The sequence below is a fragment of the Zonotrichia leucophrys genome, chromosome 1, assembly GCF_028769735.1.
Source record: "Zonotrichia leucophrys gambelii isolate GWCS_2022_RI chromosome 1, RI_Zleu_2.0, whole genome shotgun sequence".
In the NCBI taxonomy this organism is placed as follows: Eukaryota; Metazoa; Chordata; class Aves; order Passeriformes; family Passerellidae; genus Zonotrichia; species Zonotrichia leucophrys.
In genome coordinates this window covers 87,667,886-87,689,979 of record NC_088169.1, presented here as the reverse complement: position 1 = coordinate 87,689,979, position 22,094 = coordinate 87,667,886, and the positions used below count along the sequence as shown (strand labels likewise).

At 44.2% G+C, this 22,094-nt stretch overlaps 2 protein-coding genes across 5 annotated transcripts in view; one reads left to right on the top strand and one right to left on the bottom strand.

The window, feature by feature from the left end:
• Positions 1–541: 541 nt before the first annotated feature.
• Positions 542–6,675, top strand: C3AR1 (complement C3a receptor 1). Its single transcript, XM_064702358.1, has 2 exons — positions 542–680; positions 5,200–6,675. Exon 2 carries the CDS (start codon positions 5,207–5,209, stop codon positions 6,320–6,322), a length of 1,116 nt encoding a protein of 371 aa, XP_064558428.1. The 5' UTR covers positions 542–680; positions 5,200–5,206; the 3' UTR covers positions 6,323–6,675.
• A 1,043-nt stretch (positions 6,676–7,718) lies between these two features.
• Positions 7,719–22,094, bottom strand: part of FOXJ2 (forkhead box J2) — a 31,251-nt gene continuing 16,875 nt past the window's right edge. For 3 of the 4 annotated variants that reach the window (XM_064720924.1, XM_064720934.1, XM_064720918.1), the window contains 10 exons: positions 18,727–19,079; positions 18,146–18,220; positions 16,173–16,241; positions 15,687–15,827; positions 15,075–15,273; positions 12,894–13,214; positions 12,402–12,503; positions 11,734–11,934; positions 10,912–11,010; positions 7,720–10,336 (listed from right to left, as the gene is read on the bottom strand). In XM_064720924.1, coding sequence (XP_064576994.1) covers positions 10,248–10,336; positions 10,912–11,010; positions 11,734–11,934; positions 12,402–12,503; positions 12,894–13,214; positions 15,075–15,273; positions 15,687–15,827; positions 16,173–16,241; positions 18,146–18,220; positions 18,727–19,059 — 1,629 coding nt within the window. In that variant the 5' untranslated portion in view covers positions 19,060–19,079 and the 3' untranslated portion in view covers positions 7,720–10,247. Of the gene's footprint in view, positions 10,337–10,911; positions 11,011–11,733; positions 11,935–12,401; positions 12,504–12,893; positions 13,215–15,074; positions 15,274–15,686; positions 15,828–16,172; positions 16,242–18,145; positions 18,221–18,726; positions 19,080–22,094 lie in introns of all 4 variants that reach the window. The other variant, XM_064720942.1, reaches the window with a different exon arrangement.

Here is a 22,094-nt window from a genome sequence, read left to right as displayed (position 1 = left end):
GTTAACCATTTCTAACTTTTTGTCAGTCAAGTTCCTTTTAAAAAAATAGACTTTTAATACCCTAAAAAGTAAAAGGCAGGATAAAATCCTTTTGTCATGACTAGTCATGGTTTGATGAGTACAGTGCTCTGTATTTGATGAAGCGAACTGTCTCAAGCTGGGACAGAGGCTGATCTGGATTGGGAAGAATCCTAGAAATGAGATTAGCTAGGTGAACGTGCTGACCTGTAAGATATAGAAGTGGCTACAAGACAATAACAGATCAGACATTTCACAGCAACATGGCAGGGTTTGGACTTAGAATTACTTCCAGCAAAGGTCACACTGTGTCAACAGGCAAGATGTCATTCAGTTGTCTTTACTATATTACTGAATATAGTAAAGTATATGTTTGTGATTATAAATCTATTAATATTTATTTTGAGCACTATTTGTTTTGACAGTTTTGAGAAACTTCCTGTGGTTTGACTGTTTATTTTATGAGCAGATGATATCCAGATCTCGAAATTACATTCAAATGAGTCATTTTATCAGGGTGAAAGAACACACTTGGCACATACAGGATGCATGCAGGAAAAAAAATGCAGTTCCTAAAATGTCATGTGAGAGTTTCTTCAGTCACTTCAGAGACAGGACTGATGGTACTTGCTCCAACACACTGAAATAACTGCTTCACTCAGGTAGGTATCATAAACTGGAGAATTTTGCTTTCCTTATCTACTTGCCATTTATTATTCTTTACTCCTGAAAACCGCTCTCCCTCCTCCAGTTCCCTTTCCATTTTCAAACCACATTGCAGCCCTTTTAGCACTCTGCAAAATATAGTGTGGGCAGTATCTTCTAATTGATTCATCAGTTTACTTTGGAGTAGGATTTGCATTACTATTTTCAGCATTCCTTGTTTCCCTGTCTTCTGCATACCATTTTCTGTAGCTGTCTGGGGAGGCAGCAGGGTTCAACTCTTGCAGCACTGTTCGCCAGTTGTCCCTCTAAAAGTTGCTTCTACATGGACCAGCGAGACCACAGGAAATGAAACAAACTTGGGAGAATTTTAAATTAAGCCTCCAGCTTTAAGTTAAGCCTTCCAGTAATGTTTTTCATAGCTTTCCTTGCAGATCACCCTCACTTACAAGTCTCTTAGCAGATATTACCAAAATCTGATAAATGACGATGTTTGTTACAATTGTTTATCTCATTTTCTTCTTAGTGAAGCAGTTTGAACACTGATGCATCACTCCACTTTCAGACTGCATGTTGTGCAAGAGTGAGATTGATGATTTGAATTTTTTAAAAATAATATTCATATTTAGTCCTGCATACAACAATCTCTGGCTGGTATTTAAGTACTGGCATAATAGGTTAAAAAAGTGCCAGTTGTCTTATTTATGTCTTCTCAGTTGCTTCTCCAGGCTGTATTTACCTCTTCCCTATTCAGTTTCCTTGCATTTTGGTAACACTTTTTGGGATCTTTCAGTAATACAACTGCCTTAATCAATTCAGCAAGGGTTTAGTTAACAGGAATTTTATAGACAATTCTGTTAATGCCTAAAGGATGAAGATCGGGGTGTTTTTTTTTTCCTCGATTCTATCTTAGCTTTGCTGGTTTTCTTCTCTTCTCTAAATTTACTAAGTCCAGGATAACTGAGCAATTAACATTTTTCCTCTACTATGGTCATAGTTTAAAATGTCACTTAAGTATGCTGTAGGTCAGCCTCATTGTCTTGCAGTAAGACAGCTCATATCTAAAATGGCTGAAGAACAGTACTCTGTATTTTTATTTGTACAAGTAAATATCTGTCCTTCTTAAAGATTCATTTCTTGTCTTTCATAGAATCTTAAACCATTAATGTCTTGCCTTTCTCCTGGTCAAGATAAGCTTTCCAAGGAACCAGCAGACAGGTCAGAACACATGTGTAAGAAAAGGAAGTGGTCACTGGCACTTCCCTAAAATACCACTTAGCCAACAGAATTTCTGTCATGTCTGTTCTATTTGTAATGTTCAGAAAGTGAAGCAGGGTTATTTCAGAAACATAGACATTGTTTTCTTAACTGAAATGTACTTCACCAGTTATGCCAGAAGAAATTGCTCATTTTAAAGGAAAGAGGAACTAAAAATGCTGATTTGCCTTTCTGAAGCAGGAAGTCAACCAGGAAACATACCTGGGGACAGCATGGCCATCTGAATAGAGAGCTCCGCTTTGGAGACTAAGGAGAACCAGATGGAAATCAAAAGGATGATAGAGACAGGACAACATAACTGTATAGAGCCCCCTGTTTAAATAGCAAGCTTACTTACAGGTTTAGCCACTATGAAAATGATGACAGTGTACAACAGGTACACTAGTAACAAGTTTGTGTAGGCCAATGCCTTTGTATCCTGACAGCTCTCTACTGTCACCTGACTCAGGGATGCTTCAGTAAAGGTTAGGAGAAGAATCTGGGGAGGAGGATCACAGAATCACTAGGTTGGAAGAGATCTTCAAGATCAAGTCCAACCCATGCCCTAACACCTCAACTCAACCATGGCATCAAGTGCCATATACAGTCTTTTTTAAACACATCCAGGGATGGTGACTCCACCACCTCCCTGGGCAGACCATTCCAGAACTTTATCACTCTTTCCATAAAAAAAACTTTTCCTAATATCCAACCTATATTTCCCTTGACACTGCTTAAGCCTGTGTCCTCTCGTTCTGTCAGTCGCTGCCTGGTGAAAGAAACCAACCCCACCTGACTACAGCCACCTTTCAGAAGTTGTAGGGAGTGATAAGGTCACCTCTGAGCCTCCTTTTCTCCGGGCTAAACACCCCCAGCTCCCTCAGTTGTTCCTCACAGGACTTGTATTCCAAGCCCCTCACCAGCCTTGTTGCCCTCCTCTGGACACACTCAAGCGTCTCAACGTCCTTCCCAAACTGAGAGGCCCAGAACTGGACACAGCACTCAAGGTGTGGCCTCACCAGTGCCAAGTACAGGGGAAGAATGACCTTCCTTTTTATTCCTAACTTCCTTTAAAACCTCATTGCCCATCCAGGCTGGACATTTGCCTTGTTGACTCATCTTTTACCACACAGGGGCAAAAAGATGTGTGTTGCTGTGCCCTCAAGATCTCTGTTTTGAAGCAGGCCCACCTTTCCAGAACTCTTTTGTTTTTAAGGGCTGCTTCCCAAGGAACTCTTAATAAATCTCCTAAATAGGCCAAAGTCTGCCCTCTGGAAGTCCAATGTAAGAGTCTTATAGATGTTCCTCCTCATTTCACCAAATATGGAGAGCTCTATAATTTCATGATCACTATCCCCCAAGCAGCCTCCAACCACCACGTCTCCCACCAGCCCATCTCTATTTGCAAACAACAGGTCTAACATAGCCCCTCTCCTGGTGGGCTCACTCAGCAGCTGCCACACAAAGTTTTCCTCCACACACTCTAAGAATTTCCTGAACTGCCTCTTTTCTGCTGTGTTAAGTTCCCAGCAGATGTCTGGTAGGTTAAAGTCACCTACAAGAACAAGGGCCAGTGATCCTGAAACATTCTCCAGCCGCTTATAGAATAAGTTGTCCACTTCTTCTTCCTGGCTGGATGGACAATAACAGACTCCCAGCAGGATGCCAGCCTTGTTGGTCTTCCCCCTAATTCTCACCCATAGGGACTCAACTTCATTGTCACTAGTTTCAATACCCATGGCATCAAAAGCCTCCCTAAGATAAAGGGCTGGCCCTCCACCTCTTCTCCCTTTCCCATCTCTCCTGAAGAGCTTGTAGCCATCCAGTGCAGTGCCCTAGACATGTGAGTCATCCCACCATGTTTCTATGATGGCAACTACATCACAGCTTTGCTGCTGCACCATAGCCTCCAGCTCTTTTTGTTTGTTACCCCTGTTGTGTGCACCTCAGCTGGGCTGCTGATTTTGCTCCTAACTCAGGCTTACCACCCTTGGGCCTGCTTCCAGAGAGCCCAGCTGCATCCCCTTCCCCCTTCAAACCTAGTTTAAAGCCCTTGCAATGAGTTCCACCAGTTCATGAGCTAAAATCCTTCTGCCCAAAACAGAGAGATGGAGCCCATCCAGTTCCAGCAGGCCAGGTGCCATAAAAGTTGCCCCATGATCAAAGAACCCAAAATTCTGCTGATGACACCAACCCTTGAACCACTTGTTGATAGTGTGAGCTCTCCTACTCATTCCTTTCATCGTTTTTCTCTGCCACCAAAAGGACCTGTGCTCCTGCCCTATCAACCCAGTGCCCTAAAGTCTCTTTTAATTGCTCTGACATTTGTCTTTTCAATCTCATCACTGTCAGCTTGGAGTATCAGCAGTGGGTAATAATGAGAGGGCCAAATCAGCCCAGGAAGTCTCTCAGTAATGTGCCGTACCCATGCTCTAGGAAGGCAGCAGATCTCCCTGAGGGATGGGTCTGGCCAGCACAGGGGGCTCTCTGTTCCCCTCAGAAGGGAGTCACCCACTACAACTACCCTTCTTTGCTTTTTGATGTTAGAGGTGGTGATCACTCACAGATGACGTACAATGGGAAGGCTCACTGGGCAGATCATTTTCTTCTACATCCTCTGGCTGACCCTCTAGATACAGGGCCTCATATCGATTCTGAAGTGGCACCTGACTAAGGGATAGGGGTTGAGAGGAATTTTTATTATTACCTCTCCGAGTAGGAACCCATTTCCACTCCCCTTCATCCACCAGGTGTCCTCCTATCACCTGACAGTGGGAGGCATGGGAGTCCTCTGACTCCTGGTGGGCCTCCCTCAAGGATGGAACGCCGTAACTCCTCCAATCCATTTCCCTTTCATTTTCCCTAATACTCCTTATCCTTTCTACTTCCTCCCTAAGCTCGGCCACCAGCGAAAGGAGGTCGTTCACCTATTCACACTGCAGGCAGGCTTCTTTTGCAGCGGCCTCTGGAGCCACTGATAGGCTCAAACACTCCACAAAAAACAAAACAAAACCTAACCAACCAACCAACAAAAACACAACAAGCAACAAACTAAAAACCGCACTAGCAGGAGGAAGCCTGCGACCCTGCCTGCACGAACGGCCGTGCCATGCCCCCGTTGGCCCGCTCCCGTTCTCCACGCTCCCCAGAACCCTCTTTTAATCTCCCCGCCGCTGGCCGGAGCAAAGCCCCGCCCTGCGCTGGCGTGGCTAACGAGAACCGAGGATGTGAATTGCTACTAATTTCCCTTCTGTTTTACAGCTGCAGAATGCCTCAAGCCCTGGGCAATAGCAGTTCACAGGAACAGGCTGCTGTGTATTATGCATCAGAATCAATTGTCTCCATTGCTGTCTTCACCATCGTTTTCATCATAGGTATCCCAGGCAATGGGTTGGTGATCTGGGTAGCTGGTCTGAAAATGAAAAGGTCTGTGAACACTGTCTGGTTCCTAAACCTTGCTGTGGCTGACATCATGTGCTGCTTGTCCTTGCCATTTTTCATTGTTCACCTGGCCCTTCATGAACACTGGCCCTATGGCTGGTTCCTCTGCAAAGTCATTCCATCAGTCATAATCTTCACCATGTTTGCTAGTGTCTTCCTACTCGTGGCCATCAGCATTGATCGGTGCCTCCTGGTGATGAAACCTGTCTGGTGTCAGAACCACCGAACAGTGAAATTTATATCGCTCATATGCAGTGGCATTTGGATGCTGGCCTTCATTTTCTGCTGCCCTGTCTTCTACTACCGTGAGACAAGCACTTACGAAGGCAAAACAGAGTGTGGGTACAATTCTGGAGTTGATGATTACATAGATGATCCTGTAAATGTATCTGTAAATGTGTCTGTAAATGAATTATGGGACTACTCAACCTACAATGGTAGTGACTTGTGGGGAGACATCAATGAAGGTAATGATTCTGTACCCCTTGCCTCAGCAGTAATAAACATCACTAGGGCTGTCTTTGGCTTTTTGCTGCCCTTTGGCATAATGGCAGTTTGCTACGCCCTCATTGTTTTCAGAACACACACAAACCAGTTTCACAAGTCACGCAACAGGACACTGCGAACAATTGTGTGTGTGGTAGCGGCATTCTTCATCTGCTGGGCTCCATACCATGTAGTTGGGATGCTCTCCGTTGTCCCTGGCCTTCGAACAAGGCTGATGGAGTCACTGATCCTGTGGGACCATCTCTCTACAGCACTTGCATATGCCAACAGCTGCATCAACCCCCTGCTTTATGTTTTTGTGGGACAGGACTTCAGGGCAAAGGTGCGGCAATCAGTGCAAAGAATCTTGGAAAGTGCCTTTAGTGATGAACTCACATCTTCAACCCTTCACAGAAGCCAGACTTCAGCAGACAAGAACCTGAGCAGCACCTTGTAATGCAGGACTTCCTATCACCACTGGAGAAGGAACAAGCTATAGCGCTGCACATCAATCACTCTCCGCTTAGCAGGTGGTTTTGCTCCAATACGTTTGATTAATCTGCAGCTCCAACCCAGGACACTGCAAGCATTCAGCTCATGACAGATAAACAACCCCCTTTATATCCTACACTAGAGAGACGGGAAGTTGGAAGCACCAAAAGCAATAATCTGAGGGATGACTGGTGAAGCAGAAGACACAGTATTTTAACCTACACAGACTATTTTAAGAAAGCAGGGCTGGCTACAGATTTGTGGTGGGAATCATGTAGTTGAACCTCTCAGTTGAGATAAGAATGTTATTTTATTTGCATATATTTGTCTGTGTTCTACATCTCCTGTGTCTGATAAAAGTGCAGATAAAACTACCTGGGATATTGGTCCTGAGAAGGTCATCACATCACTCCTCTGAGTCTACTAGGGGTCTGAGGTGTGTAGGAATATCTGGAGATTACCTAGAGTACTACTACATTTCCTTACAGCCAGGCACTAGAACAGCACTTGCCCCAGTCAGCTGCATTGAACTGACTTTTGTGCCCTGGCAGATACCCGATCTATTTGTTTGTCCTGGCACATACATCACTGTATGGTAGTAACTGGTCAATGCACATGCTGTACCTATGTTCAGTAGCATGTGCACACTTGCTGTCTCCCCAACACTCCCTGCACAACCAGAGTCCCAAATATTCCTTTTAGGAAGCAGTTTGAGATTATCCAAGTGTACCTACTGTATTCTGAGATGGCACATGAGCAGAATTTGAGCAGCTGCAGTCACTGATGACCCAGATTAGGTGACTGCTGGACTACTATCAGCCATTTGGCAAAACCCTGAAACTGAGAAGTGATAACCTCCAATCTGACCCCAAGAAGATAGAGAATGACCATGTTGTGGCTCAGTCATTTCAAGTTCTCCTTATAAGAGAAATGTGTTTCTTATGTCCTTCCAGTGGAGAAAAAGTTTCATCCAGTCAGGCTATTTGGGGTGTTCCCAAGGTTCAATGTTTCCTGCTCCTAAAAAGCAGAAATACATTTACTAGGTACTCTACAGAAGCAGTTTAAAAATCTGCTTTTCTGTGTTAGGTCTTCCTTAAAAGAGAAAGGCCAACAAACAGTAAGACAAATAGACACTAAGCATTGGTAGAGTTTTCACTCTGCATTTCTGGTGAGCATGAATGGAAAGATTTCCAGATCTCACCGCCCTGAGAACAGCCAGCTGAGAGAACCTTCAGCTCTTAAAATCCTAAAAAGTCTCCATCTCAAGAACATCCATTTAGCCACGTCCACACCCAAATTCTAAGGTGGGAACCAAGCCATCCTGACAGGCGCCGCTGAAAGAAAAAAATCAATACTGGCACCAAAACAGTTAAACCATAAACATTCACTTTTTCTTTTTATTAAGAAAGCATGCACAAAAATAAACTCGTGAGACCACGCCCCTCTCTCCCTGACCACTGACACAAAGCACTGGGGGCCACATTGGGCTGGAGGGGCCTGCACGACCCCTCTGTGGGCCAGGCTGGCCCCCCTGCCCTGCCTGCAGGCCGCTGCCAGCGCACCCACAGAGCTCCACACCCACCCATCGATGTCTTACCACGCACTAACGACACACATTGATTTCAGGGGCAGAGGAACGAGGCTAATTTGCACACTGACCGGCATGTATTTACATATGCAAATGAGGCACAACTTAATACGCAAATGAGGCAAATATGCAAATGAGGAGCACTTGGATACGCAGAAGGAGCCATCTTGGTTTGGTTTGCTTCCGGTGGTGTTTTCAGACTTCCACAGGGCCGGCTCTCAGTAATGTCCACTGCAAAACACTAACTGGCACCTGCCATAAGTTCTCTCATTGTCGCCGGTGCCACTTTCCACAGAAACCTATCACACATGCTTCCAAAGCTGTATCATTCCCATCCTGAGGCAGCAGAGATAACAGCTGACTCCATGTTGAAGCTGTCTGGGATTCCTCATTTCTCTTGGAAATGCTCAATGACGAACTCCCCCCCCAAACTCACACTTAAACAAAACAAAAAAAATCCAAAACAAAAAAAAAACCAACAAAAAATCCCAAAAAAAGGAAAAAAAAAAAAAAAAAGAAAAGTGCTGTTCCCCCCTTCCAATGTAATGAGACCCTGCTTCCCTGACAACAATCCAATTTCCAATTGGTTTATCCCTACAGCAAATTTAAAAAGCAGTGCTAGTTCCCCACCTTCCTGCAGTCAGAAGAGAGGTTTACTTTACTCCTGTGCTCCAGGTCTGTCGAGAAGCCATGATAGTCTATTTCCACATTTGTTCCCTTCACTGGTAAACAGGGAATAAGGGCTGGGGGGAGGCTTTATAAAATATTAAGAAGAAACAAGAGGTTTGACAGAACGGAGCCACACGAGAAAAGAAGGGGAACACAGGCCACAACTTTGGGGAGAAAGCACCTAAATGCTCACTCCCATTCCTGCATCTTTCCCACCTTCCTGATTTGCACATGCTGACAAAGCTCATCCTTCAGGATTTACACTAGGTTACATCATCTCCCCAGCTGAACTGCAAGGGGTCCAAGACACCTTCCTCCCTTTCATACTACACTCTTTGGTTGGTCAGTTCAAAACCCTGCCCTGCTTCACCCTCTCTCCCCTAATGCCCCTCTTACAAAAACTGCTTGCAGGGCCCTCTCAGTCCCTGACCAGAGGGTTCAGCCCTTGGCAGCAGCCCCCCAGTTCAGCCCCACTCTGCCCACCACAAGCCCATTCACCAAGTGGGAACCACTGACGGAGGATGTGCACCTACACAGCCAGACTCCTGTTGCTGGCACTCTCAGCCACAGGCAAGGACAGCCTCTAAAGAAATATGAGGGGTGGAGGATCAAATAACAATTGGACAAATACTGATGAGAGAAAACTTCCAAATTTGCATATAAAAGGGAGAGCCTCACTACATATTTTGAAAAAGGGCTTGAAAGGGTGTGGGGTGAAATGAAAAGCTCTGGGGAACAGAATTTACTGAATCACATGTGACACCCCTGACTGCTTCTTTTACCTGATGGGTATGTAGGCTTCACCTAGAGACTGCAAAAGGCAGTGTAGGAAATGGGTCAGGATTCCCTCAAAACCTCTCAGTCTTCACAGATGGGACCACATTCTGAAACCCAACTTCTCTGCTGAAACACCGTATCTGCTACATTCTCCTTTCTCCAAACTCAGGTCTGCCCTCCCAGCTCAGCTCAGCTCTCCCTACCTCAGGGATTACCCTCTCTTTGTACTTGGGAACACCACTTATTTTCTTTCTGTTCCTGCTGGTGCAACAAAGTTCACAGAGCTAAGATCACCCCTCCAGTGTCCCTTCAGCCCCCTGACCTTTACAACATTTACGAAACAACATAACTACAGGCTCCCAGGGTCCACTAGGCTCTCTCACTCCAGTAGCCAATACGACAGATTCACCGGCCACCTTGAAGGGAAAGAGGGATTGTTAAACGCAAAATAACGGAGGCAGAGAAAGATGCACTCGAGGATTCAGCCTTCCAAGGTCTTTTCATGGCACCAAGGACCCATCTTCCCGCCCTCCACAGGGCACTGCGCAACACGAAAGAGCCGATCCGATGCGTCTGAGGCCACCGGAGGAGGGGGAGGGCTGTGCTCAATTATTGGTAATAATAATAATAACAATAATAATAATAAACAAAAGAAGAAAAGAAGATAAAACAGGACGCAAGGAAGGATTATCTTCGGCAGCATCTTGCGGTGGCTTCTCTGGCGGAGATAGAGAATATATATCTATATACAGGCAAGGCAGGGAGGCTGGGGAGGGTGGTGCTGACACCATTGACCCCATGTCCCCCTCCCCTCCCACGTCCTTCAAAAAGGACGGGCTATCAAGTCTGTAACTCGCTAGGTGATTAAGTCCCAGTCGAAATCATCGGGGATTTCCTCATTGGCGCCTGGAGGAGGCCCTGGAGGCCGAGGGACCAGATGATGAGCTGAGCCAAAAACAAGAAAAAAGAAGAAAAAGGAAAGAGGAGAGTTAGATTCTAAAACTACATGTTTCTTCACAGTGGGTCCTTGGGCAAAAGAAATCAAAAGTGATTTGGGCCTTCTCCTTTCCAACAGTCTAACAAGCAAGAACACTACAGGCATTAATCTCTGTCAGCATCTACCAGTGTCTGGGAATGTTCTGCTGTGAAATTCTCCACAGCATTTTCTACAGAAGTTACCTTTCATCCTCCTTTACTTACCTCATAGCTGACTGCTGATAGAGCACAAACTACTTCATCAACAGAGCTTCTCATGAACAGCTGTCTTTGAACAACTAACTGAGGGTAAGGCTAAGCTAGAAGACTGCTTATGTGAAGTGAAAGAAATCAGGCCTTTGAAATCCTAAACCTTCCCAGAGCTATAACACAGCCCTGAATGGAGAGTCCCTTGCAGTCCATGCTCCCTCTCCACCCACAGTGCTCCATTGGATTACTAAGTGCTTTGGGAGAAATGCACCAAGGGGTTGGGAATCAGTTCTTTAATATTCATTGATGTAATTTGCCTTAACATCACCCCTTACCTGGGCGATTATATCCTGGAGAGTCCTGGGTAGAAATCTGGTACATAGGAGATGGCCCGGAGAAGAGATGGGGAGGCTGGGGCTGACCATAGGAGTTCACTGTGAAAGGAAATTAATTAACAAAACAAAAAAAAGTGTTAATGTTCAGGTCAGAAGTCTTGGCCCTGACTGGAGGGCAGCTCAGCCACAGAGCAACTCACTCAGACCCACAGGATACTGAGGAGATGTTCAGCTGTTGAGTCCTAACTCCAAGCTATAGCTTGGTCAGGGATCTTGTTCTTGAAACCAGCAGGAGTTTCTATATTATTGTAAGAGAAGAAAATTTTCATCCAGAAACACCACAAGCTGGCTCAATATCATCCACTTAGTTCAGTACTAGATTACACACACCATTACAGTTCTATCAGGACCACCATATCCCCTCCTCAGAATGTATCCCCTTCTCCTCTCTACGGTATTTCTCCAACAAGGGTGCAAGAGCTTTTTCTTTTACTGTTCCTGCCATCTGGAATAGCAAACTCTCTATCTTGCCATTCCTCTCTGTTTGTCACCTAAAAAAACACCTCTTCTCCTCTTCCAGGTTTGCCTTTTAAATATATTCCTGCCTGGAGGTTGCCTGTCAATAGCATGCATCACATAACAACAGTCTGTCCAGACCACGGGTATCAGACATCCCAGTTCTTTAAAGCCAGAGAAGGCTGAGTTCCTATGAACAGCTCTGAGCTGCTCAGTGCTGCATTGCCTGGTAAGGCTGCAAGTAATTCAGGATACTCACAGAATTGGGCCTTCATTTGCATGTCATTTTAGTCTCCTCCTAATTACCTTGGTTCATGGATTGCTCCTGTTTGCCACTGTTCAGGGCACAAGAATCAGAGATTCGAGGGGGCTGCTGTGGGCCAACCAGATGAGGGAGCTGACCAGTCTGGGTAAGGAAGTGATTAAGGGAGTCACAGAGGTTGGCAATATGGTGTTGATCCAGCGTCCAGTTCTTCCGCTCAGCCTGGCGCAAACTCTCCATGAGCTCTGCAGGGGACAGAGGAGAGTGTCAAAGACAGCAGTCACACCGTGATCTTCCCCGCAAAGAATTTCTGTCTTCTGTCCCTAAATCCTACCTCCTCCTCACAAACCAAACTTTATTGTTTCAAATCTGTCGCCACACTCCTGAAAAGCTCCACATCTAAGATACTGTCACACTGACTCAGGTAGGGCAAGGAAGAGTTGGAAGGAAAAAGCTCAGTTAGCTTTCTGACATACCTTCATGACTTAATTCTCCCTGCTCCAAATCCTGCAGTGTTCATTCAACCACTTCAGGATCTTTAACAGAACCCATGAAGTAGGACACCTCTTTTTAAAAATGAGGTGAATCACTGAGAAATCCAGGCACTTGCCACAGTTACACTGAAAAACAGATCCCTGCACAGCACTTGCATGTTCTAGACTACAGCCCTAGTCACTGAGTCACTAGCCTTAGTCACTAGGCCAACACTGACCTGAGAATTGGGAGTGCTCAATGCTAGACCAGTTCAGCCGGTTTACCATCTTGAAGCTTTCCTTCAGGGAATCAATGTTGGAGCACCAATCAGGGGGAAACGCTGGAATGAAACAGAGACAAGATTAATACAACACAGATGACCCTTCCTCTCCACTTCTATAAAGATTGGCCTCTCTTCACCAAAGAGCCTGATGCTACAGCAGCTAGAAATCCTTTCTCCCTTGAAAACCAGGGGCGGTATCTCCTTTTTCACTAAGGCCCTGATTTTATGCTGCATCCCTTAACAGAACCCCAAACCCAGAGTGATATATCCTCCATTCTCCAGGTAAGAAAGCAATTTCCTTCTCAGATTTCAAGCCTATCTGACTTTCCCCCATTTTCTACACACAAGTAGGTACTACTTAGGGAAAGCTCACTTCTGGGGTTTCTGTCTGGGGGCTCCTCACTGCTCCCTTTTCCCCATCTGTGCTTTCCATCACCCCTGACTCACCAAAGCCAGCGTTGTTGATTGAAGCCTGTGACTGCTGCTGCTGCTGGTGTGGCTGCTGCTGTGGGTGGGAGTGTGGGTGATGCTGTTGATGCTGGTGGTAACCTCCATGCTGCATCGGGGGCGGGTGCATGGACATCACTGGCGGAGGGCCATAACCTTCACCACCCTGCTGCTTCCCTCCTTGGGATGGGCAACCCTCTGGGGTTGGAGTGTGGAGTGGGGGAGCAGCACCCACTGAGGAGGGGCCTTGCTGCTGCTGCTGCTGGTACATGTAGTAATTGTGGTTGGAGGGCTGCATGTCACCAAGGAGTGAAGAGAAACCTGCCGAGTAAATGAAAGAGGAAGGAGCTTTAAGAGAGCCTGGATCAGACCTCTGCTTACATTATCCAGCTCTAATCTCACACTGCTCATCCCGCTATTCATGAAGCTTTAGGAGTGCCCTCTACAGGCTGCCAGCAACCAACTGTCACCTGTGCAGTTACGCCCTTGCCATGCTCCAGACACAAAACAAAACCCTCTATAACAAAGACCCACAAGGATTTTAGTACAGCGTTAGGCACTTAAGTTCCTCCCTGGATTTTTCCTAGACTTACCAAAGTAACCCAACCTCTCCTGAAATGTCAAGTACATGCTGTTTTCCTATAAATGACCATTAAGCATACTTAAACAGTACAACATTTAGGAAATTGGTAATTTAATGCATCTGACTTGCTTGTTTCCAAAGACTCCCTTCAGTTCCCTTCTTACAAGCAGCTTGGTCAGGAATCTTCACAATTTTTCTCACATTGATCATAAGAGGTCATAAAAGACTCTGCTTTTGTACAAAGAGCACACTGCACACACCAGGGCTCCTTTATTACTTTCATTCCTCCTGACTCACTGGGTGTGTCATTTCTATCCTGTATTTCAGACAACCTCTACACGTGAGAGCATCAGGTATTTTCCATCCTTCCCCAACACCAGGAGCTCAGCATATCTCTTACATCTGCTTCCCCTGTCCATTCTCCCCATACACTGGGAAACCTCTGTGGAAAACCAGTCAGGGGCACAGCATGCCATTAACCTGAGCTATTCACTTCTTCCTTTGAGTACCTTTACTTGACCATCTGCAAGCAAGCCTCACATTTTCACTAGACTGAACATCAACCCTTCGAGTATCCTACTACTGTCCTAGGGCAAAAGGATGAATACTGCCATCCTGACTCAAAAGTTGCCAACAAATTTTTTTCAAAAACTGCAAGTTTTCCTACACTGTCATGCAGCCTACAACTTGGAGGGGAAAAGCCAGCAGCTGCTAAGTTTGTAAAATCAGAGGAACACACCAAGCCAAGGTTCTTCTCTACATTTTTCTAGCTTGCTCATACTACAACACCTCACACAAAAGTCTCCTACTAGGAGTGCCAGCATCATGAAAGCAGTGAAAATATATACATTTTTATTTCACTGAAGCTTCAAGTTCAGGAGGCCCTTTCTGGAGTGACAAACTTTGCCTGCACTGTGTGATGGCTGATAGCACAGGCGAAAAGCTCATGTAACAACATAATCCTTTTTACACCAGATTAATATTTAGAATAGTGTTTAAAGGCAGAAAGAGCTTTAAGTTTTTCTGAAGTATTTTCCATGGACATCTCATCCCTGAAGTGATTCTGCCCTCTTCTGGCTGCTTATTCACTCCCAGAAATGCAAGATATAAATGGAGTTGGAGGCCCTCTCTTCTCTGCTCTAAATCCACAAAGCTCAATTCTCCAAGGCCTTGTACAATCTTACTTTTAACAGATCTCAGCAATGATGATTTTCCACTCTCCTTCTGAGAAACTCCAGATGCAACAATCCCCTCCCTCTTACAGTTTCTAGCCTGACAGACTGTGAATGTTTCTCTGACATGCTTTTCTTCAGGACTTCATTTTTCCCAGCTTCTGCCATTTTAGTATTTGCATTTGTATCAACACAAGGCATTTTTAAATCATTGTGCCTTTTTATTCTGAGAGAACTAGGGGGAGCAATGCATAAAAGGACGTGCAGATTTCTTATCAGCTCCTGGCAGAAGTAATTACAGCATGCCAAAGAAGGAAAGTCTGTTTGCACAGGCTCCTAAACGAGGAAAGATCTGAGAGATGCCAAATGGACAAGACTGTGTGGGCAGATACCTGCCCACCCCACATGACGCATGTAGTTACTCACCGTGCTGAGAGGAAGATGATTTCTCCAGCATGGATTTGTAGAGATTTCGGAAGGACCAGCTAAGGTCCTGGAAGTTGATCTCGGAGTAGGAGAACTTGAAGTCATGGTTGGCACTGTACAGCGGAGGTGGCACATCGGCCCCTTCACGGCCCTGCCCCCCTGCTACAGTAGAGGCAACATCCACAGGCCCTGCACCCTGCTAAGGGAGGCAGAAAAAAGGCCTTCAGTCTGTGCTAGGATTGGCAGCTTGAGACAGAGATCAGACTAGATACACATAGAACATGCACTGATATCCCATATCACTTAGCTCATCTTCCAACAAATCTTCCCAAGCGCCATTTTCTTGAGGAACACCAACCACAGCACAATGGCTCCAGCCTTTTCTTCAGTTAATACCATTATGCCTTTATCCTTATCCCCATCCAACCCTTTGCTAAAATTCACTTCCTCCTTATTTTCTATCTCTGCAATTTCAGCTCCTTCCCTTCTTTTTATTTTTGCCTCCATATCACAATTTTCACAATTCCCTCTCCTCACCACTTCACTTTTCCATTCATGCACTCCTCCCACTCTCCTTTGCCTCCCACTTCTATCCTTTTCCCCACAGCTCACCTGACTGTAGTTAGCAATGGGGGTGGTGCTCTGGATCGACATCTGAGGGGTGGCCTCAGGTGGCAAAGAGGCTTCTGTGCTGACTGGAACAGCCCCTCGGGGGCTTTTACTTGCCTCTTGCTCTGGGGAGTCTTGTGGTATCTGTGGATGGGGAAGAGAGAGAGAAGGAAAGGAGCAGAAATCAAAAACAGATGGAGAAGTGAAACTGCAGATGGGAAGCCAGCTCCCCCGCTGTAGAAGTTCATGGCTTAAAAAAGAGGAGGACTGGGCCTTAGTCACTGAAAAGTCAGGATAAAGGACTTCAGACAAGATTAACTTTGCTACTGAATAGCTGCAACAACAGGCAATCAACAGGACATACATACTAGTTCAGTCCTGGCCTTTGTCTGCCCATCTAAACACCCTGACCCCAAAACATTATCATGGTCTGGTGCTGGAAGGGAATTCCCAGCCCACTCCATGCTGTGTGGAAAGAAAAACACTCACGTCATCATCTGGAGGATGCCGCCTCTTGCGAGATATATCTGGACATGTATCTATTGTCCAGTAAGAGCCCTGGAAAGAAAACCCATGGGTGAATGAATGATGAAATCACAGAGCTTCCTGAAGTAGAGGGCTGCTGACTCAAGAAATGCAGCACCAACTAAACATTAGGACCACAAGGACCATCCTCTAGAACCTCACACAACCGAGACTCGGGTGCTGCCAAGAGATTCCTTTCTTGCACTGGGTTGCTTTGAACTATGAGGAACAACGCTACTGGTGGAAGGCGGAACTCTCTACTTTCCATCACTCTTGAGACAGGACACAAAAGGATGGTTTGATCCAAGCTGAGTGAACTCTTTTAGGCCTGGACACTCCTTTCAGTGGCTTCCTCACAATCTGAATTTATGATTAACTCGTGAGAACCAACTCAACGCTGGTATTTGGCAGAGACAGCCAGAAGGATTGCTCTTTTTTCATGATTGTGAGACTACACTTCAGGCATCCACAGAGGGCCCGTGATGGCTAAGAAATAAATCACTGTTAAGAACTTAATGTACAGAGAGGTCTGTTTAGCTTGGACAAGAAAAAGCTAAGGGTATCAAAGCACTGCCTTCAACTGTGGAAGCATATTATAAAAGACAAAATCAAATTCTTCTCAAAAATGTACAGCACAAGAAGAGACAAAAAATACAAGTTACAGCAAGGGAAAGTACAGTCAGATATAAACAAAACTTTCTTCACAATCATGGTGGTGCAGAACTAGAACAAATGCCCAGTTTTGCTATCTCTATCCCTGGAGATATTAAAAATTTGACAGATCTCATCAGCTTAATGTTATTGTTCGTGTCTGGGAGAGGAGAGGGGTACATGTCAACTCCTAGACCTCCCTTTCAATATAAAACAGCATATAATTATGAGTGTTGTCTTCTGACTAAGTATAAAAAGAACTCTAAAGTGGATTTAGCTTGTTTTAACCTCCCATCAAGATCTGAATAATCTGAATAAGCATCAAGCACAGGTTTTCATTATAAACCCAGCCCAACATGCCAATGAACACCTTGCAGACATATACCCTTAAGTCAGTCAGGATTTCCTGGAATAAGCCACATAATTAATGGTATTTTTGAGCTGTGATCCTCAAAGATCTACTATTTCCACTTATAGGTGCCAACTGAGCACCACACAGTCCTTTAAATATAACCTGAAATAAAGGCCTGAGCAAATGGTCCTTTATTGCAACTTCAGGATGAGGGGGAGGAGACAATCCTTGTGTGTAAATACACAGCTTCTTACCCCTACCATCTCCTCCTGCTTGTTTGGTTGTGGGTTTTTTCAGACAATAATACCTGCATGCCAATATGCCAAGTCTTGGTTTTGCTAGCAATTCCCCTTTACAATCTATGTGTACTATCACAGCTATCCTTAGTTAGCCAACATATTCCTAAATTCTTGAGTTTTACTCATAAATAACTTCTACAGATGATGACATATTTTTCCAACACCAAATACTTTGCAATCTATATAGGTAGCAATTCTGCTCTCATTTTCATGGATCCTGCCTCCATGAAATCCATGATGTCACATCACAGTCCTACTGTTCACCAGCAGCCGCTATGCTCTCTCATAGCAGAACAAGTTGGACTATACTCACATTTTACACACAAAGATAAAAAAGAAAAAGAAAAAAAATTAATAAAGTACATTCAATAACACTTTTTGACTTCTCCCAGTATCTTTAAAGTCAACTGAAGACCACAGATAAGAAAAATAATTACTAAAACCCTTAAAGTTCCTTTACAGTTTCCCTTTAAGTAAATGCTTCTGTAGCCGAAGGACTGCAGTAAATCTTACTACTGCTTCCATTTTTGCCTACACTTTAGGTTTCAAATTCCATCCATGAGTTAGAAAGGGCAACCCCAGCTTATTTCCCTGCAGTTTTAAATTGCTTGCCCAGGAGCATGCAGATTTCTTACCTTCCCAGGATCATCTCTTGGTCGAGGCACCTTTCGAAAACATTTATTCAGAGAGAGGTTATGACGAATAGAGTTCTGATGAGAGAGTAAGAGATACAGGTAAGTGCTACAACAAAAACATACAGTCTTCTGAGTATGTGCTGGAGCAGAGAAAATAGGATGGTACATAAAAGCCAAAGCTCACTACATATCGCTGGAATGGGGAAGAACAGAAGCTGTGGAAAGGGACTGATTAAGACAGTTAATATGGGGCTGAACCACCTCTACACCTATAGAAGGTGCAATGAAAATAGCATCAGTGTGATGCAGAGGATGGTAGTGATGTGTGCTTTGTGGGGGATTTTTTTGTTTTCCTTGGTTGGTGGCGGTGGGTTTTGTGTGCACTCCTTTTTAGTGGACCACCACATATGTTCAACAAAATTCTCAGAGAAAATGGGACTGCTGGCTCTGCATTTTCTCCAGTTGGTCAACTTAGTTTTACATCAGTCTTATTTTAATCAGTGAAGCTATTCTGCATAGAATTAAGAAAGTAAGCCTTATAATTAGGCAAAAAAGGGTACTTCAGTGATGCAAGCCCTCACCTTCCAACCAATACCAGCATTTTTGTAGTAGGGAAAGTTGTCGCAGATCCAACGGTAGATCTCACTAAGCGTCATCTTCTTGGCAGGTGATGAGTTGATGGCATACGTGATCAAAGTGGCATAGCTGTAACGTGGCTTCCCATCTTGGTGCACTGCTGCCTCATCCTTACTCAGTGTGGCATTGGGATCTGTTGGTGAGCCTGGGGGACACTTCCGGGCAGACCCTGGAGGTCCTGCTTGTGAGGAACCCCCTAATTTTTCAATAGTAGCCCTTAAAGTAAGCTGTGGGAGCCAGTCTATGGAAGTGAGGCTGCTTTCCAGATCAGAGGCCATGCTGCTGGAAGCAGGAATATCTGTGAGGAGAAAGGAGAGGAAAGGAAACCCTTGAGACACAAACAAGGGGAAGCCTAAGAACAGAAACATCTCCTGCTATCAGAAATACCTGTATGAAGATCATCCTCCTTTATTTATCTTACTCACAGCTAGCCAGCACCATTCCAAAAGGCCCATGACTGTGCCTCAGGGAAGACCATCCGTACTGAGGGCAGCTGGGACAGTGCTTCTCCACACTGACGGTAACACTGCTAGGGCAGGCTTATCCCAGGGCACTGCTCCCAGGTAAAAAGCCAAGCTCTGTTTAAGGGAAGCAGAGCCCTTTCAGCAGGTATATCACATTCACTCCTTTAGTACATAATCCATATAACCTTGGTACTCTTCACCAAGATTACGTGTGATCCAGTAGGTTTATGGTGTCAGGTAAGAGGAAAATCATAGCTAAAAGGGAATATTCATTCATGCCACACACAAACCACAATTTAATTAGATCATCTGCAAAGTCAGGACTATCTTAATTTGAGGGGAAATTAATTTCTCTCTGAGGCCTAGCCTCTCTTTTTGCATTAGGTGACATTATAATGAATCCTATTCCTTAGAGCTAGGATTACATATCTCATTTTAAAACACCAAGATCATGCATAATACTATATATAGATAATTACATCTACCATGTCAAGTTGGAACACACTATATTAAGCTCATAATAGTTAAAGCTTTGCCTGCCATAACCAGTTTTTCCTAAAAAAATATATAGATATATATTTAAATCCTGCTTAATTCACACTATAGCAGGCAAGTATTTTCTCCAATTCTGAGACACAGAAAAAACTTACTTGTCTGAAATCACAGAAGTTTGCTGCAGGAAGAGACTCAGAATGTTTTCTCTCATAAACGTTATATACTTCCCCTCAGAAAAATAAACCACACCTGGCTAGCAGTTGTATACAAATTATTTCATAAGAAGAAAACATTTTGCAGCATGAACTTGTATGAACTTGCACTTAGCACTCTAAGTTTTCTGTAGTCTGCTGCAGTAGACAGGCAGCAGAAAGTCTGTCATTCCTACTCACAACTGGCTGCATTACTATACTGGGAGCAATCCCTTGAAGTCTGAATTGAGGGAGCTAAGTTTCCAAGGCCACAACTTGCACTGCTCTTTGCATAAAGAGAAGAAATGTGTCTTGAAGGCATGCAAATTCTATACCTTTAATTTCTGAAATTAGTCATTCCAGAAGATTAAATGGTACTTTCTTTGAGCATGCTGGAGCATAGACAAGGCAAACACACAAACACACTTATGTCTGTATAGCAAATTAAACACTTGCATACATGTAAGAGAGAAGAGACTGACACGAACACACTCTGCTTAGGGAAGATTCGTCAGCAGACACCTCCCACTGAGTGCATCACTCAGATGAGTGGATCAGATGAGACAGGGAGACACCCATCTGCATGAATACCAATTAGATACTCGTTCTAAAAATAGGCATTTGACAATAACACAGTGTGGATGCACAGATCCAGAGACAGATGCACCCAGCATTTTGACACTGAAGCTACCCGTTCTTCCCCCACACCCATATGCATTCTACCTTTCACTTCTGCACCCCAGTGCCTCACAGCACCAAAGCAATGAAGTCCACACTCCAACGCATTCATATGCGCTAAACCTTTCATTTCCATGCATGTGCTCACCACACCTCTTAGGGCTCAAACACCTACACAATACCCCAGCAAAATCATCCCTCAGCCCCCACAGGCAGTGGCTTCACAGCCCTGGCCTCAGGAAACACGTCCTAATTGCACAGCTAACACCATCACTCCCTCTTAGGCACTCAGACTGAGAAGCACAATTGCAGCACCACAGCGTCTATGGCGAGTGGAAACATCTTTATGTCTGGGGAGGAAAGGAAAAGCCCACCAGCTACCAACTTACCCATCTACTCATCTGCCACACTCTCACTTGGGACAGAGGCATTACTACCTGCTGCACAGCTAACTGACCCAAGCTGCAAAAGGCTTTCCACTATCCAGCCCCTCAAGTTGAGCTTTATTGAATAACTCGTTTTGACTGATTTAATCTAGTATCAAACATTTGAAATTTACACAAATTTAAAAAAAAATAGCAGGACTATTCTTTTGTGAATAATACAAGGGAAAAGCAACAATATATTTTTATCCAGTTGGGATGGACAGACCAATCAAAATACAGCTACATTTACATGGTAACTTCACAGGTAAAGCCATCATTAAAAGTAGTACCCCACCTGGAAGAAAATAAACATGAACTAAATGTTATGTTGAATGCTTCATTTTGTAAGTGTCTCATATAAATTTTAAGTTCTATGGTGCAAGCAGAAAAAAAATTACTGCTTCTTGTTAAACCATTATGAAATATCAGTTGCATTAACAATACAACTCCAAAGTAAAATAAACACAAATTTATCAGTTCCACCCCCTCCCCCCTTTTTGATTTTTAAAGACAAGCAGAGAAATCAAGAAAATTAGGTTATAAAAGCATATGACAGATTAAGATACCAATCTGAAACACCAGAAATTCAAGAAACAGAAGAAAGCACTGTTGCTTTCACAGAGCTTCAGGTTTGCCCAGGTTATGTCAGTAGAGCATCTGGGATGACTGGCTATGCAGTAAAATGTAAGGCTGATATGCAACATCCCCATCATCAAATACACAAGCTTTTGTGCATTTGTATAAAATACACTCATCAGGGAGACAAGCAAAATTAGAATTGGGTCAGATTACACCCACACTAAGAAATTTAGTATTTTCATTCCATGGTTTATAAAAATCTTTGACAAGAAAACAAAATCCAAAAATCTTAAAAAAAAAAAAAAAACCACAAAAAAAACCCCAAAACCACAAAAAATCCCCAAAAACCCCAAACTAACACACTTTTCAGTAAAACATAGCAGCTTTTTAAGAAGATAAGAAGATATACACTAGACAGTAATTTAGGGCAGAAAGCAAAGAGTCAGACCAAACAGCAATCACATGGGAAATTTCAAAGCTG

Excerpts from the sequence above, each read along its gene's own strand:
- C3AR1 (XM_064702358.1), top strand. The coding sequence starts at position 5,207 with ATGCCTCAAGCCCTGGGCAATAGCAGTTCACAGGAACAGGCTGCTGTG.